Source organism: Myotis myotis, unplaced genomic scaffold (assembly GCF_014108235.1).
Source record: "Myotis myotis isolate mMyoMyo1 unplaced genomic scaffold, mMyoMyo1.p scaffold_m19_p_14, whole genome shotgun sequence".
NCBI classification, from domain to species: domain Eukaryota; kingdom Metazoa; phylum Chordata; class Mammalia; order Chiroptera; family Vespertilionidae; genus Myotis; species Myotis myotis.
Genome location: NW_023416318.1, coordinates 30,272,001 through 30,291,104, shown reverse-complemented (window position 1 = coordinate 30,291,104; position 19,104 = coordinate 30,272,001). Strand labels below are relative to the sequence as shown.

General features: G+C 39.1%; 1 protein-coding gene across 1 annotated transcript in view; it reads right to left on the bottom strand.

Annotated features, from left to right (window-relative positions):
* The window catches only part of STPG4 (sperm-tail PG-rich repeat containing 4), a gene marked incomplete at its 5' end in the record, with an annotated part of 32,657 nt that extends 13,890 nt beyond the window's left edge, over positions 1–18,767 (bottom strand). The window contains 4 exons of the mRNA XM_036335540.1: positions 7,308–7,362; positions 7,573–7,637; positions 17,369–17,626; positions 18,711–18,767. Of these exons, the coding sequence (XP_036191433.1) occupies positions 7,308–7,362; positions 7,573–7,637; positions 17,369–17,626; positions 18,711–18,767 (435 nt within the window). The remainder of the gene's footprint in view (positions 1–7,307; positions 7,363–7,572; positions 7,638–17,368; positions 17,627–18,710) is intronic.
* Positions 18,768–19,104: the final 337 nt, after the last annotated feature.

Sequence of the window (19,104 nt, the reverse complement as noted above, 5' to 3'; positions counted from 1 at the left end):
GTGTATACATAAAATTCTTTTTTAATTATTTCCCCTCTATCCCTAACCAGTTTGGCTCAGTGGATAGAGCGTCAGCCTACGGACTGAAAGGTCCCAGGTTCGATTCCGGTCAAGGGCATGTACCTTGGTTGAGGGCACATCGCCAGTGGGGGGTGTGCAGGAGGTAGCTGATCGATGTTTCTCTCTCATCAATGTTTCTAGCTCTTTATCCCTCTCCCTTCCTCTCTGTAAAAAAATCAATAAAATATATATTTTTTAAAAATTATTTCCCTTCTATTTGATATTAAATTGAGGCTGTTACTATCTTACTATTATAAATAATCCCTTGATGATATCTTTGTATAGATGAATAGTTCTGCATATAATATTATTACATTAGGAGGATTTTCTCCAAATGGAATTGGTAGGCTAAAAGATATAAATAGTTTTTATAGCTCAACACATACTGTGAAACTGTTTTTCAAGGGATTGTGTTAGTGTATACTCCCACCAGCAATTAGATATGATCAGCACTAAGTCTCTACAGTTCACCACTGCCAAGTAGATATTGGAGAGAAAAAAAAGATTTAGAAAAATAAAAATAAAATCTTCCTTACTCTTCTAAATCACATCACCAACCCCATTTGAGTGGCTCAGATGGATAGAATGTCATCCCACACACCAAAAAGATTGTGGGTTCGATTCCTGGTCAGGGCACAGACCTAGGTTACAGGTTCAATCCCTGGTTGGTGCATAGGGGAAACAACCAATCAATGAATAAATGTTTCTCTCTCCTCTCTCTCCCTCTCTCTCTCTAAAAGTCAATCAAACATATTCTCGAGTGAGGATTATACATACATACATACATACATACATACATAAACAAATAAATAAATAACATCACTTGTGGCCCCTATATGTTCAAAGAAATTATGCAGAATATCTGATATCCTTCTTACTGACATTTTCAAAGACCTTCAGTAGGGAACATTTATGTAATTTGTTGGTAGATCAGGAGATTTTTGGGGTCATTTCTAAAAGCAGTTAAATTAATTAAAGGGAGGGCAAGAGGAAGAAAATCCACAAATGACAAGCTTTATTTTGTTCAATCTGATTGCATAAGAATGACTAAGATTTGTTACAGTTTGCTTTCTCTCTTTAAAAAATAAAAATAAAAAAGTCCTGCTATGAGGACTGGACCTCTGGGTCTTGGCATTTGTGGGGCTTGGTCATTATAAAGGTGCTAAAAGGGGATGGTGGCTGTAGAAGTTCCCGATACAATTTTTTTCTGTAGGTGCAAAAAGGCCCTTTTTACTTATGGTAGAACATGTGCTCTGGCATCTGTCCCCAAATACTTAGTCTTTCTTATGGGCAAAGCAATTATGCTGATCAATAACTGAAATAGCCAATAAGTACACCACCTTACATTGGTAATTTGAAGATTAAAAACTGTTTTCCAACCAGACAAATCCCTCACCAACTGCTTCTGCCAAGAGCCACCTACACTTCAGGGACAAAATGTAATTCAACAACTGAATCCCTGACAAACAAGAAGGCTGTGTTTTTTAACAAGTGAAAAAGGCTCCTGAGAGGCACCTAGGATCCTAGAGGATTTTCAGATTAAAAGTTAATGTACTTTTTATGACTGACAAATCGTGTAGTACTCTGCTATGCCTTTACATGGTCATCTAGTCCTTTTTTAATAGACTGCTCCTAGAGATTTTATGCATAAATGATTAAATTTCAATGAGCTAGTTTTCATGGATGATGGAAAGAAAGGAGGATGAGATATGCACCTGTATGTATCCATCTTTTATAACCTGCTCGTTCTCAAAACGGTTTAAAGTGACTCGGTGAATGTCTCTAGGCCGTACTATGTTGCACCAGATCCACAGGTCAGATTTCTGGTGATTGTAGGTTTCAGGTATAGCAACAATGAGACAACCTGTCCCAAGTCAATAGGCTCAAATGACACCACGACCTTACCAGGCAACTATACACAAAACACACCTCGGAAGAATTAGTCACACATTTTTTTCTTTTTCTTTTTCTTTTAAATATATTTTTATTGATTTCAGAGAGGAAGGGAGAGGGAGAGAGAGATAAAAACATCAATGATGAGAGAGAGTCACTGATTGGCTGCCTCCTGCACACCCCACACTGGGGATAGAGCTCACAAACCAAGCATGTGCCCTGACTGGGAATTGAACTGTGACCTCCTGGTTTCTAGGTCGACATTCAACCACTGTGCCACACGGGCTGGGCCATCACAAATTTTTTTCAAAATCAAAATGTCAAGTCCTGCCGAAACCGGTTTGGCTCAGTGGATAGAGCGTCGGCCTGCGGACTGAAGGGTCCCAGGTTCGATTCCGGTCGGGGGCATGTACCTGGGTTGCGGGCACATCCCCAGTGGGGGATGTGCAGGAGGCAGCTAATCGATGTTTCTCTCTCATCGATGTTTCTAGCTCTCTGTCTCTCTCCCTTCCTCTCTGTGAAAAATCATTAAAATATATTTTTAAAAAAAAATGTCAAGTCCTGACCAATGTAGCTCAGTTGGTTGGAGCTCAGTTGGACCAACCAACTGAGCCACACTGGCCAGAGCTGTTTGATATTTTTAAGAGCATACATGCAGCACAGTATTCATTAGAATAAACTAGACTGATTCATTTACAAAACTAGCACTCTTAGAAACATCTTTCATACACATGTCTTAGGCACACATGTCTTTGAATAGGCTCTAAATAGCCTAAGACAACTATTTTTAAGTCTTGGCTATTCTTCTGACAATTATTTTCTTATCACTAAATAGTATGTGCATTTTGTTATTTCTTAGTTGACATTTTAGCCATTATCTATTGATGACTTCTTAGAATAAATGAAGAAATATCTCTCGCTCTTTCTCCTGCTCATCCAATCAAAAAGTACATTTTAAATCAATGTTTCCTAAATAACTGTTATTCCTTGCAGAGCCAACATACATAACATGATTTCTTGTTTGGAGAGTCTTTTGTTTTACCTGGAGTTAATTGGTGACTTGTTTTTTCACTTGCATATTTTACTATACATATTTTCTTAATTGTTCTTGAGTGCTTTTTCTTGTAGGAACATTCTTTCTGGAGTTCTTCCAGTTTCTTTCTTAGTGTGGATTGTTTTCTCTCTCAGCCTGCTGTACAGTGGGCCTGTTACAGTTCAGGGGATCTGGCCCTGAGCTGGTTTGCCAAGGGTCGGCAGGTAGTGTGTGGGTTCTTGACTTTGTGCAGGAAAGATTTCATATGACAAGTCCAAGTGACTTTGAGGGTACATTTATTAAAGTTGGGGACAGTGAAACAAAGAAGGCCTTAGCATAGAAGAAGCAACAGGAGAGCCTAAGTTGGGCTGCTTTAGCTCACTGGGAAGTCAGAGAAAAGAGCCCTGGGGATAGGGTCAGGGGATTAGTCCAGGGCGAGCTGCTGCTGCTTCCCTGGTTACAAGTCTTGTGGGGTCCCTAAGAGTTTAGGAGATGCGTGTTTGTGGGGGAAGAAGATGGGCCAGAGCAAAGGCATGGGTGTGCTCCCGGGAGGGAAAGTGAGCACTGGGTTTTTTGTCTTTAGGGTTTTTATCTCTCCCTTGCAAGTGGGAATCTTAGGGGAGGTCTCAACGGAGGCTTTCAGCAGAATATTCATCAGTTTTCCAGGTGTGCTCTTTCAGGCTCATATGCTCTACTGATTGGTCAGCACCAGCGCTGGGGGTCATTGGTCATTGCAGTTGGTCCTAGAGTCGCCCACCTGGTTTTGCTACTTTTCTGGGCCTAGAGCTGAAATACAACTGAGGCCTAGATGTTATCCCTACGGGGGTATCTGGCTGTAAATTGCTCAGTCAGTTTGTTAAGCTGTCTCATTTTCCCCATTCCACTTGCCAAGAAGTTTTCCTAGCTTCGTACTATCCTGCCTCCCTCTATACCTCCTAATAACTGTGTGAACTCAGACAATTAACTTCCATTTCCTAATTTATCAAATAGAGATAATAAATACCACCCCATCAAGTTGCTGTGAGAATTAAATGAAACAGGATATGTCTGTCACAGACCACCGTGCCAGGCACCAGAAAACACTCGATGCATTATCGTTCAAGCCGACCTCAGCAGTAGTAGTAGATTTATAAAGTTTCTTTCGGTTCTAAGAGCCCTTAACAGTTCTGTGACTATGATTTTAATTTTTAAAACCATTAAACTGAATGATAAAGTCAATCAAATGAGTTTTTCAGATAAAGGCTTATAATGGCCTAAGGATTAGTGCATTTATCTCAAGAACAAGCACATCTCCCACTGCTGGGGTCGAAGGAGTTTACTCTCTGAGTTTACAAATTTGTGGCTCTAAACCAAACCCGTAAGTCTGCTCTGGGAATGCATGTTTAGGACAGACATGAATCACAGCCCTGGGCTACTTCTTTATCTTAGAATATTTTAGTAATCTTTTCACCTGGTTGAAGGACAGGATGTTCCAAATCAGTGAATCACTTTTATACATAAAATGGAATGGATGAGGTGATAGCAATGAAAATGGTGATCTCCATTTCCCCCCAAAATCTTATCCTCCATAAAAGCAATGAGTACAAAGGCAAAACTTGTCAGAATCCATTGCCTTATGCCATTTCCCAAACCAGGCCGCTTATCTTGCAGGATGCCTAACCTAACTTGTTAATAAATTGTTTTAATTGCATTTCTCTTTACGAAGAGTATAAACACATCCTTATTAACTCATGGCATCCATTTAAAATGTGTAATTCAAAGGAACTACAATACCACCCAGTGGGGGAAAAACTGGTGTCTCAACTGCTTGCTGCCAAAGCCGACTGCACAGTGCATTTGTAACTATCTCCTTCCCCACACACATACACACCTGTACACACATGTACACACACAGAGAGCCAAGAGAAGAGACAATGGCCAACAGAGATAACATATTTTCGAAGGTGTGAAGCAGTTAGGAGGAATAGAACCTGACGTGGAGCAGGCTGATTTGCTCCGCAGAACCTAAAAGAAGCTCAGAAATTTTAGGCATCAGGCACCTGTGAGATGGAGGTGAGCGTGGAGCTGAAAACAGGATTTGTTGATCGTCTTCTCCCAAGTCCCTCTACCTCATCCCCAGCAGTCAGGTAGTTACCCATCCCACATCCCTGTAGGAAACAGAAGGTTTCATTTATGGGGAGACTGTGCCAGAGATCTGGACTCAGGAGCCCCAGGCACTGTGAGGACAGGGGCCTTTACTGAAGACAGGAATTGAGTGAACGAAACCTTACAAATGGTGAGAACTGGCAACTGGCTTACACCTCAGGCAGGCGGCTAAGGAGTCATTTTGAAGCAACTGATGGGTCCAAGAGAAAAGGCCTACAGACATAAGCAATTTGGTCTACCAAAATTAAAAGCCAGGTCCTCATCACATCCATCTACTGTGAAATCCACCTGGAAACAATCCCCACCTTATTAGTTTCTGGTGGTTGCTGCAACAAATTACCATCTATCTGGTGGCTTAAAACAACAGAATTTTATTCTCTCAAAGTTCTGGAGGCCAGATATCCAAAATCAGTTTCCCTGGGCCAAAGGCAAGGTGTGGCAGGGCCTTGTTACCTCTGGAGACTCCAGGGGAGAATCCATTCTCTGCCTCTTCTAGTTTCTGGTGGCGGCTGCCTTCCTTGGCTTGTAGCCACATCACGTCAATCTCTGCCTCCATGGTCACATTGCTTTCTTCTCTTTCCTCAAATCTCCCTCTGCCTACCTTTTATAAGGATACTTGTGATTGCATTTAGGGCCCACGAGATAATCAGGATAATTTCTCTATCTCAAGATCCTTAACATAATCATATCTGCAAAGTTTCTGCCCTATACGGTAATATTCACAGATTCTGGGGATTTGGACATCTTTGGGAGCCATTATTTAGTCCATCACACCACCCACATACAGCAAGTTTTCAATCAGCCTTTTAGTTTCTCATACTTTAGTGTTAGTGACATCAAAACTTTGTTACCTTTGTTGGATATCTGAGTTTCTTGCTTTATGAATTATCTATTTGTGGCTTTATCTGTTTTACAATCTACTGGTGTTTTTCCCAGAGATTAAGAGAATTTTAGATAAGGTCACCAGTAACTCTTTATCTGCCATGCATGTTGAACATAACTTCTAATTGGCATTTACCTATTAACTTGTTTACAGTTTGTTTTCTAAAATATATAACAAATATATTAAAATGTTATATAATCTGATATATTTCTTTTCCTTTGTACTTCATCCATGCTATTATGTCAGAAAATCTGCCTTATCCTAAAATTAGATATATGCTCATATATTTTCTCCTGGTTTTATGGTTTCACAATTATTTAATTATTTAATCAATATGGAATTTATTTTAATATGTGGTAGAAAGACTCTAACATGTTTTTTCCAAGTCATTTAACAATTGTCTAACACAAAATGTCTCTTCCTTTCCCTATGGATTTCTCCTATCATCTTTCTCAAATATATAAGTCTTCTATATCCTAGTGTCTGTTTCTGAGCTTGGTTCAGTTATCTTAATTACTTTTTCAGATGTTTTCTCTATGCCTCTTCCCCCTACCCCCAAGTTTCTAGTTACAAATAAATAGCTATAGTCCATCACATTGTTTCAAAACAATTTCACATTTTCTTATCTTTCTAAAGTTTTTATAATTATTTATTTTTTGGCATTCTACTGGTTACTTAGCTAAAAGAGTTCATTTTTATCATAATTCATGTATATGTATTTGGAAATTTTTAGAAACAAGAAAACATTTTCACATTTTTTAAAGAAAAGAACCTAGAGATACTTTTTCTTTTTGTTGCTAATAGAATGAGCTTTATTACTTAGTTAACTCAACAAATACTAGGTGTCAGTCATTTTTCTAGGTACTGGGTATACAGGACAAAAACAAACAACTATCCCCACCTTCATGAAACTTACATTCTAGTAAGGGAGACAGATAAAAACAGGATAGGTCAAACTTTAATGTAGTCAGTGTACCAGCCAGTGATGAGTGCTATGGAGAAAAATAAATAGAGGAAGGGGACAGGAAATTCTGAACAGGAGACTAGGGATGACCTCACTGAGGTGATGTGAGTGAAGATCTAAAAAAGTAAATTGACACAAATAGCTAACTTACATTTGAAATCCCTAGCATTGCTTCGGATATACTTTATGTATATTTAAAATCAATGATATAATCATTCATTGCTTATCTACTCCAATGAGCAAAATGTTAATCTTGATATATCAAAAGGAATCATTGCATATTTTAAACATCAAATTCACCATGAGTTAAATGTCTACAATGTACTTACAGGAATGAAATAGGCTGATGGAAATCTTTGAACTGTAGAACGAAATACGAAGCTCCTATATTAAAAAAATAGATATGATTTCCTAAATTTATTTTTTAATGTGAGGATCTTTGTTAATTTATTCCCTATCTCTCATTAAATATTTAAGAATGCTAATCATAATGGGCATAAATGAGGTTTAAAAGCCATTAGTATTGATTGTTAAGTCTATATATAGAAAGGCATTAGTAAATGATTAAAGGTAACTTAATAAGTGTATAATTACCTGGAAGGATACTTGGGAACTGGTGGAGGAAGTACATTGTATTGTCCTGGTGAAAGCTTAACTGACTATACAGAATGGACAGGACACCAATAATAGATTAATACAGGTCTTAAACTCACTTTATCTTATTATCTGTCATTTATTTTATGAGCATACAACATTATGTAATTTATTCTTTATTTTAACAGTGGAAATGGCATATTTTCAAAGGTGGAGCTTCAAAACATTCCACAGATATTCACATTTCAAAAACTCTTAGAACAAATCAATAAATTTAGTCAAGTTGCAGGTATCTGAACAAGAAATTAAGAAAACCATCTCATTTGCAATAGAATCAAACACAATAAAACACTAAGAAATAAATTTAACTAAGGCAATGAAAGATCTGTACACTGAAAACTATAAGAAAGAAATTGAAGCCCAGCCAGTGTGGCCCAGTGGTTGAGCATCAACTCAGGAACAACATATTGTTGGTTCAATTCCTGGTTAGGGAAAATGCCCAGGTTGCAGGCTCGATCCCCAGTGAGGGTGCGGCCAGGAGGCAGTCAATTGATGATGTTCCTCTCTCATCAATGTTTCTTTCCTTTCCTCTTTCTAAAAAAATCAATAAAAACATATTTTAAAAAAGAAGTAGATACAAATAAATGGAAAGATATCCGCATGCTCATGGATGAGAAGAATTAATACTACTCAAAGCAATGTATAAACTCAATAACATCCTTATAAAAATTCCAATAGCACCCAATCAGTGTGGCTCAGTGCTTGAGCATCAACCCATGAACCAGGAAGTCACCGTTCGATTCCCAGTCAGGGCACATGCCTAGGTTGTGGGCTCGATCCCCAGTGTGGGGGGTGCAGGAGGCAGCCAATCAATGATTCTCTCTCATCATTGATGTTTTTATCTCTCTCTCCCTCTTTCTTCCTCTCTGAAATCAATAAAAATATATTTTAAAAAATTCCAATAGCATGTTTCACAGATACAGAAAAACAATCCTAAAAATTTATATGGAACCACAAAAGAGCTTAAAGTCAAAGCAATCTTGAGAAAGAAAAAAAAAAAAGCTGAAGGCATCACATTTCCTGATTTCAAACTATATTACAAAACTATAATCATAAAAACAGTATGGTATTAGCATAAAAACAAATACATAGACCAATGAAACAGATTGAAAGCTCCCCCCACCCCCAAAGAAACATCCATGCATACATAATCAACTTATCTTGGCAAGGGCACCGAGAATTCACCATGTGGGAAAGAATAGTCTCTTCAATAAATTGTAGTGGGAAAACAGGATATCCTCATGTAAAAGAATAAAATTAAATTCCTATCTTATATCACTCATAAAAACTGACTCAAGAAGGACTGAATACTTAAGTGTAAAACTTGAAGCCACTAAACTCCTAGAAGAAAACATAGGGAAAACTCTTTGACATTAGTCTTAGCAATAATTTTTTTTAATATGACACTAAAAAGAGGAAAATAATGCTAATGCATCAAAAGCAAAAATAAAGCAGTAGGAAGACATCAAACTGAAAAGCTTCTGCACAGCCAAGCTTCTGCATAAACAATCAACAAAGTAAAAAGGCAACGTAAGCAATGGGAGAAAGTAGATACAAACCATGCATCTGATAAGGTTTTAATGTCTAAAATATATAAGGAACTCAAACAACCCAATAACCAAAAAATAATCCGATTAAATTGGGCAAAAGACCTGAATAGGTATTTTTTTCAAAGAAAACCATACAAATACCCAACAGTTACATGAAAAGATGCTGAAACACCACTAATCATCAAGGAATGCAAATCAAAACCACAATGTGATGTCGCCTCACAACTGTTAGGATAGCTATTATAAAAAAGACAAGCGATAACTAGTATTGGTGAGGGTGTAGAGAAAAGGGAACCCTTGTGCACTGTTGGTGGAAATGTAAAATGGTACAGACATTATGAAAAAAAGGTTCCTTGAAATATTAGAACTAGAACTACCATACGATCTTGCAATTCCACTTCGGAGTATCTATCCAAAGGAAACAAAATCAGTATCTGCCAGAGACATCTGAACTCCCACGCTCAGTGCAGCATTATTCACAATGGCTAAGCTATGTAAACAACCTAAGTGTTCCTTGATGCATGAATGGAAAAGAAAATGTGATATATAAATAACTGAAAAATATATTTCGATAATTCAGCATAAAAAAAGGAAGGAAATCCTGCCTTTTGCAACAACATGCATAATGCTAAGTGAAATAAGCCAGACAGAGAAAGACAAATACTGTTTTGTATCACTTATATGTGGAATCCAGAAAGCCTGTACTAGAAAGCCTGTACTCGTGACTAGAAAGCCTGTACTCCTGAAGGAATAGAATGGTGGTTGCCTGCTGGGGGCGGGGGGGGGGGGGTGCGGGGGGCAGAATGGTGGTTGCCCGGGGCTGGGGTTGAGATGGGGGGTTGGTACAAAATTTCAGTTATAAGCTAAATAAGTTCTGGGGATACAAGGCACAGCATGGTAACAATAGTTAATAATACTGTATTCGTATACTTGAAACTTGCTAAGAGAATAGAGCTTATATGTTCTCATCCATACACATAAAGATAACAATGTTAGGTGATGGATATGGTAATCAACTTGATTGTGGCAACCATTTCACAATATATTCACAATCAAATCATCATGTTGTAACCTCAAATACATATAATTTTGTCAATTATACATCTGTAAAACTGGGGGAGATAAATAAACCCAACTGGGTGATCTGAAGGTGGTAAAAGACAGAGAGATTTGAGGGTTTTAAGGAAGAGGAACTTCCTAGAGGGGAGCCAGGAAGGTATTCTAAGGAGAAACATTGCAGAAGAGACTGTCTCTCTGCCCATTGTCAAACTTGCTGCAAAACTACCTGGTAGCTGCATCATCCCTGGGTTATGGATTTTAGCTCAGAGGTGCATGAGTAAGGGAGTAGAAGGACCTGGTAAGCACAGAGCTTGGGATATGTAAAGGAAGGGAAGGAGAGGAAGAAGCCGAATGAGGAGCCAGGAAGACTGACCCAACCTCCAGAGCTCCTATTGAAGGAGCTGGTAGGAAGCAATTATATTATAAAATCCTAGGAAGAATCCTTCCCAAAGTGAGCAATCTACTCCCTACCCTCTATTATTTTAAAATCAGATTTTAAAATGCAATGCTGCCTTTTTAAATTTTATCTTTAAATCTTTATTGTTGAAAGTATTACATATGTCCCCACTGACCTCTTCTAGCTTGCCCCCGCTGCCCATCCCCTCCACCCCCCACCCCCACCCCAGGCCTTCAGAATAAGGCATCCATATGCTGGCATTCTATGCCCCATGGAAGCTCAGATAATACAGCTCACCCTGTTGCTTTCATTCACATATTAGTACCCATTTTGAGTGTATAGGCAGCTGTTGTTGATACACTGACAATAGCAGTAAATACAAATTTTATGATAAAATGCACACATTGTCCTGATGCACCTGTGCCTTGTTCATTGTTCACTTGACATTAAATAAACACCCAGGAAACAAGGGTATTATTTATTATTCTAGTGTGGAAGCAGGAAAATGTATTTTAAGCAGGGGGCTTTTGGGGCTGCAACATCCTATTTCTTGACTTTGATGATGGTTATATGGGTGTTTGCTTTCTATTTACTTTAAATAATGCATGTAATCCTTTATATGCTTCCTCTCGCATGCTCGCTTACTCTCTTATGTACATATACACACATACTCAGAAGAAGAAAGAGAATTGAAAAGTGAAGAAGAAAAAAAAACACCCTTAAACAGCTGTTTATAAGTTTCTATAAAAAAAGTACTTATGGAAAAACTCAGGCAGTACTAGATTAGAAAGGAATATTGGTTCCCTGTAACTTCTGTATTTGTCTTACTTTACTTGGCTTGGCCATTCTTTGCTATTTAATATTACTGAGAGAGGGCTTTTTTTCCATAAAGTTGTGAATAGTCAGCTGCCTTATGTAAAAGATTGTTTCTCTGCACATTATTGCAAACTATTCTGAGTGGCTCCACTGTCCTTGGAGATTTTTAATATACATATGTATTTTCCTAATTCCTACAGATGCATGTCACTTCTTCATTTGTAATGAGGCACAAAGAATCTAGAAAATGTGCTCAGAAAAATACCTGATTCTAGTTAATGTTTCAGTCCATGTAGATTAGGCACTCAGAAATCTTGCAATAGCTTGTAGCCATACAATATGACAGAATGATATTAGTGTGGATACTTCATTCAGTTCTGTTGTACCAACACCATCAAGGTCAGAATAAGTGGAAAAATCCAACCCTACTTATTAGGCTCTTGGTATGACAACATTTTGAGAACCAAATCCATAAATAGGTGGGACAGAAGGAAACAGATTTTTTCGATGTGTTCAAGCCCTGTCGGAATGATCATAAGGTGAATGCAGCCGAAGGGCTGGCAGGTGCAATACTTTGTAGGTACTATTGGCAGAAATTCAAGTGTATCTTTTCTCTGAGAAGTAAAGTCTTTTGTGTCGTATGGAAGTATCACTGACTCACTGCTCAGACTTCTTTATGGAATGAGAGAAAAACAATATAGGACCTTCTCAAAAAGAAGCCTGCTTAATGATACCAATTATATTGTTCTTTTTGTTTTTTTAGGTTATCCAATATCTGATTTTATTCAGTCTTCCATATAGACAAAATCATATACTGTACAACCTTGTAGAGTCACTTAAGACTATTTGGTTTATCCTAGGAGATATTCTATTCAAACACTGCTATGTACTCCTGACATCCTTGGAGCTGAGATGGTGAGCTTCATCTCAGCGGAAAAGGCTTAAGCAGGAAAGAGTTAAGGAGGCAAGGTAAACAAAAGTGGAAATAAAGCAGATAGCACTGATATTATTTGTAAATTTACCAGTACCTTAGAGTCTTTATCAGCTCCAAATGAACTAAGAATTACATGGGTCCCAATCCCTGAGATAAATTTTCTGTAACCATCTTTCAAAGTCCATTTTTATTTGCCACTTTCTTGACATATTTGCATGTGACACTTGTTCTTTGAAAATTCAGTTTCAAAAATATCTGCTAAATGAGCCCATTTTTAGGGTCACTTTTTTAATTTAAATGGTGTTGGTACAATGAATTGCTCCATCTTACCTATGCTTTGCTCTTTATTATCTCAACATTTAAGTCTTGAGTTCCTTACAGTAGCACTTGCCAGCCCAGTTAATACCTTGCTCAATGAAAAACCATCCTGTTGAAAATCCCTTTGGTTTGGGGGATAGGGGAGGCTAGGGGACTGTCTAGGGCGGGGGGATAAAATGGACACATATGTAATACCCTTTGTAATACTTTAAGCAATAAAAATAAAAAAATAAAAAATAAAAAATAAAAAAATCCCTTTGGTGGTACCGTGGAGCACTTTCAAATTAACATGATTTCAGAGATATCTTTATCACAGCTATAAACACAGCTAACAAAGGTCAATGAGCTGGCAAGATCCGGTGCAAAGACCCTGAGATGGGAGTGGCCAAGTCAGGAAGCTTCCAGGAGGCCAGTCGGGCAGAAAGAGAGGGAGAGGGAGGAGTAAAAGAGGAGGTCTGGAATAAAGCCAGTTCCCAACAGAACTGCTGACTCTGAGAACGACCACTCAGAGGTCACACCCACTATTGCAAAGACTTAAACCCATTGGTTCCCAATCAGGAGGGGGGTACCGCCCCGGGGGACATTTGGCAATGTCTGGAGGCAGTTTTCGTTGTTACAACTGAGAGGGGGACTGCTATTGGCATCTAATTAGCTAATGGCATCAATTTTCCAGGAATGCTGCTAAACATGCTACAAAGCACAGAACAGTTCCCCACAACAAAGAATTATTCCTTCCAAAACGTCAATCGCGCCAAAGTTGAGAAACCCTGAATTAGACATATAAGTAGAGAAGTTAAAAAAAAAAAAAAAAGCAGTTGGATATACAAGTCTGGAATTCAAGAGAGAAGTCTGGGCAGGAGATATAATTTGGAGATCATAAAGGGATGGTGTTCAAAGACTAAAATGAGATCACCAGGGGAGTGAGTGTAGAGGGAGCAAGTGTAGAGGAGGAAGAGGTCTGGGGGCCTGGGGCACTCCCACAAGAGGTCAGGGAGAAGGGGCTGAACCTGAAAAAAAGGCTGAGAAGAAAAAATAAGGAGGAGGATTGAGGTGGAGGTGTCAGGGATTTGGAAAGGAGAGATGTGAAATAAAGCCACCCAGGAGAGTGGGAGGTAAACAGACTAGGGAAGTCCATCCAGTGCCCATGTGAGGTGAAGACTGTAAAATGAGGCCAGTCATTCCGAAACATGGATGCAGGTACAAAGTCCCCAGAGAGTTAGATTCACCCAGGTTTGTGGCTTTGACAAACAAGTGAGATACGCCATCAGGAGCAAGGTAATTGAGGGCGTATGCTGAGAGTAACTCTGATGACTATGGGATTTAAGCTTTGCGAGTAGGGTCAATGGATTATAGATTGTGGGGAACAGAAAAATTGGGGGGAGGGGGGTTGGGACACTAGAGTGAGTGAGGCTGAACATTAGGAGTGGTCAGAGTGGGGTGCATGCAGTTGAGATTATGCAGGGTTGGAATTATTGGTCTTGAAAAAATCCAAGGAGTGAGGAGCTGAGGTAGAGGAGAGTTCAAGAATCTGAGAAGGGAGATTGTTGGAAGGTCATCTGCATGTGTACTGAAATGATGACAGTAGTGGCAAGGGAGGCAGGGAGAGAAGGGAGTTAAAATCATCCAGAAATAAGTGGGAGTAACCCTGGGGTTAGTGGATGACAGCAACACTGGGGAGAAGCAGGTCACAAGCTGTGTATATGGAGAGAGATGGTCCCACTTTTGTATGTATAATTCTACAATAAAAATGTATTAATTCTCTGATAAGAAAAATTTATTTTAAAAAATTTAGGGCCATCTCAAATACTCTTTTTTATCAACTAAATTTATTGGAGTGACATTGATTAAACGGATTATATAGGTTTCAAGTGTAGATTTCTATGATATATAATCTGTATATTGTATTATGTGCCCGCCACCCATAGACAAATAATCTTCTGTCCCCATATATTTGGCCCCCTTTATCCTTTACTACCCCCACCCCCTTATACACATACACACCCACACACAAACACACACATTCAAATATATCTATAATAATAAAAGCATAATATGCAAATTGACTCAATGGCCAAACAGCGGAACAACCGTCTGGACAACCACACTATGACACCCACTGGCACCAGGCCCGCCAAGGAGGGTGTGATGTGATTGGTCGGGGGCCCTGCCATTGCCCCATGATAGCCCCTCAGAGGCAGGCCCTGGCTACCTGGCAAGCGGTTCTGCGGTAAGTGGGCGGGGCCTCCCTCTGCAGGGTGATTAATCGCGGGGCTCCCAGACTGAGAGAGGGCACAGGCCAGGCTGAGCGCCCCCCTCCCCCACAGTGCATGAATTTCATGCACTGGGCCTCTAGTATATGATAGGATTCTTTGATACAGGTTCTCTAGTTGAGTTACGTGCTTTCGAACAAAAATAGTAAAAACTTTCTTACAAATAATAAACAGCCTTAATGAGGTATAAAGTGAATATTCTATTAAAAATTCTGAAGCTTGAGAGAATGTTGTTCTATCTTAATAAGTAATAATAATATATTCTATATCTACCTCAAATTATTCGAATTATTATTTTACTGAATTCTGCCATTAAAAAAACCAGAATTATGAGTTTTATTGGTGAGTAAACAATGATACATCTGGGTAGCTCTCCTTCTGTGAACATACTGTCATAGACCTTTGAAACAGAAAATTAGGAAAACATGTAATTCTCCCAGTTTCTGGAGCTCAATCCTTTGTGGGAGGTGAGGAGAGAGAGGAGAAAGAAAAGAAACAGGAAAAATATGTTTTCAGAAGGTTTTGTCCACCCCTGTGGGTAAGCCAAATTCTTTTGGTCTTTTAAAGCCTTAAATTTTGCCTAATACCAACCCTCAGAAACCCCTAAAAGCAAGACAAGATGAAGCAGAAGGGAAGTAAATGGTGGTGGTGAATAAGGAAGAATGGTTTTGTCCTGGATGTGGCCAAATTATTTCACATGAAGCATGGTGACCTGATACCAAGCCATAAAAGACTAAGTAAAATTTAGTGTTTGTATTCATCCACTGAAGTGAATAGGATAAGACTTACCCAGTGAACTTTTATGGTTCTGTCCTGTTCCAAAGCTATAATTTGCAAAACAATAAGATGGGTTTACAGGTTGCGTACAACATGCGCTCATCCCAGGGAAAAATTCTCGTTCATCCTAATAATCGCTACAACCACTGTATTTAATTCAACTTCCAGTTACAATGCATTTCTGCTCAGCAACACTCTGATAGGGTTGTGAAGACTAATACTATTACTAGCTTCCTTATAAATGGGAGATATTAAGGCCCAAAGTCCCAAGTAACAAAGTCCAAGTCACAACTCAGTCCTTGGAAGAGGCCTTGACAGTGCTGTGCCCCTCCCTGGAGACACAGCTCTTGGGTTCCACCCATCCAAACCCTGCCCCTTATTCATGGCCAGAGGCCCAAGGTAGTTGGAAAGAGCGCCAAATTGGGGATCAGAAGCCCTCAGTTAAAAGTACTCCTCTGCCACTGAACAAGTTACTTAGTCTCTATTCACCTCAGTTTATGTGCATGTAAAATGGAGCTAACATCTGTTCTGCCTATTTCAGAATGCCTGGGAAGAACTGCTAATAGAATATATGTAGAAGTTCACAGTAAACTATTAAGAGCCACATAAGTGCCATGTATTATTCAAGGTCTAGTTTGAGTTCTACTTCATCCAGGAAACCTTCCAACTTTTCAATCTAGCCTACACTGAACTCTCCTCTGGGATTTCCTGCTACACTATTTATCATCATCAGGAAACTGATGATTTATCTCAGCATTTGATATATTTGCTCTTGCATTGTTACTTAAATATTTGCAAGTCAGGGACATCTTCCATTCACAGAGCCTGGCACAGAGCCATAAGCATAGCAATTATTATCGATGTATGAATGAACTGGTGGACCTGAGAGTAGAATCTTACCTTCCTGGTACCCCAGTGCTCATTTCTACAAGAAATTTTGGGAAAAGCTTCCCTGTGGCATATGGTTATGTTCACGCTCTAAAAAGGGCACTCACTCACTGAAAGGCAGAGTTTTCTTTTTAAAGGAAGAGAGTACAGTCCGGCCGGCATGGCTCAATGATTAAGCGTCGACCTGTAAACCAGGAGGTCACGGTTCGATTCCCCGTCAGGGCACATGTCAGGTTGTGGGCTATATCCCCAGTGTGGGGGGTGCAGGAGGCAGCCAAATCAATGATTCTCTCTCATCATTGATGTTTCTGTCTCTCTCTCCCTCTCCCTTCCTCTCTGAAATCAATAAAAATATATTTTTTAATCTTTATTTAAAAAAAAGAGTACACTGTGTAAACTGCTTGAAAAGACCAGAAGCATGGGCCAACCACAGATAAGATCCCAGAGGCTCCCCCAGTTGGGGGAATCCTGCCAAGATTCCCTCCAGAGAGAACAATCCTCCGCCAGACCCCCCTCCCCAGTCCTCTCCTTAGGTTAAGGAGGCCTCAAAAATCTTGCAGGACATATTTGCAAATTAGGCAGCCCTTGTTTGATTTCTGCAGAAAATAAGGCATCCTAAAGATTGTTACTTTGTCCCTGGGGAGATACACTCGAAGTTATATAGACTATTTTCCTCGGGGCTCTTGGTAGCTTTCCCACAAAAACCCAGCTGCTAGTAGGGCTTTACCTGATCTTTGTAAACCAAGGAGCTGGGGCTTGACCTCGGTTGGTCTTTAAATGAGTAAGTGGCTGCTTGCTTCTTCAACAAGTCCAAGAAGCCGGGAGGCATGTACGGGGGAAGGTCCGTTACTACTGGATTGTTTCTTTGCACAAGAGGTGGTTTTTTCCTTCCTTCATTTTTAAAATTGTAAGTTGCTGCCACTGGATTTAATAGGGATTCTTCAATAAACGTTTTCAAGTGGTAAGTGCCAGGGATAGGAGTATTCTGTGGAAAATTGACATCGTTTTTCACATCAGTGTGTAAACCAGCAACATCTCCAACAGCAGCATTCTTGAAAGGGTCATGCCTAAGCAGCATCTCTTAGTTTTACAGTTTAATGAAATTCTATTAAAATACAGTAAACACTCTGGGCAGAACAATAGTTTAAGAGAATCATGGTTATTTCCTTTCTGAGACAGCTGCTGAGTAATAGCCAATGGGTTATGGCTATCGTTGAAGTTTTTTCTTAAAAAGTCGCTTCACAGATACTTAAACTCGAGATTCAACTTGGTTATAAATTTCAGGCCTCTAGTGAGACCTGAAATTTAGTTTCTCGGCTAAATAAACGTTCTCCTACTTCTGCTTCGTAGATGCTACATGCTTCTGTCTAGCCCTTAAATGGGAAGCTACAGGATAATAACAGGAGGCGGAGGACGAATTGGCAGAGCATTTTGTCTAATTAGTCCAATAAGGGGTTGGGTACTTTCAAATCCCAACCGCAATGTAGCTACACGGCCAAACCTGAAGGGTTAGTCACTGCTGCTTTTGTGTCCATCTTTCCACTGAGCACTCGGCTCAGATCCACTGTTACAATGAGTTCAATTCCAAGAAGGCTTTGGCCCATGGGGCCCTTCTGTTATTGCAGGGTGTGGATGGGAAACATTTCTGCAATATAGAAATGTCGTCTCCTATAGGGGGATCTTCTGGTCATTTTACTACCTTGCTTTCATCTGCTGACCATGTTAACTAATAAAAGTTATCATAGGCTCTGTGCTAAGTAAGATAAGAACTGAAACCCCAAAACCTCTCAGGAATGTATGCCTTATCTTTCTTGTGTCCTCTTACCAAGTTCATAAACTAGGTGGATCTTACCTCGATATTTTGTGACACGAATAGATTTCTAGAGTTGATTTACTTTTCCAAGCTTTTAAATTGAAATTTTAGTTTCTCATTCACATGCTGATGCTAAAATTATAAGGATGAAATAAAGCCTACTGTTTTCTTACGAATTGTTAGTGATTTAAACGGTAAGACTGACTTAATCAAATGTTAATGGGAATAAGAATAATATGAATGAAAATGTACATACTGTTAACGCTACTCTCCACCATCCTTCTCTTTCAAAAGATGATCGCTTCCGGATTGGTTTCTATTAACAAACATAAAATATGCTTATTCATTTGAGAGGTGATCCCTGGAAGTCAGACATAACTTATAAAATATTTACTTAAATTAGTTAATACCTGCACCAAATTTATCAGTCTGAATTCAAATAAAAACACTGTTATCCATTTTGCCTGTAATAGTTCTTTAAATTGCTATTTTATTATTTTAAGTGCTTTTTAAATATCTAAATTCCCTTTGGGAAAATTAGAACAATAAACATCCCCATGTGACAGAGGTGCCATAAGGATAATTAGATGTGACAAAATTTGGTGTTCTTGGAAAGAAAGGAGTTATGTAAATCAAAATTGTATTATTGT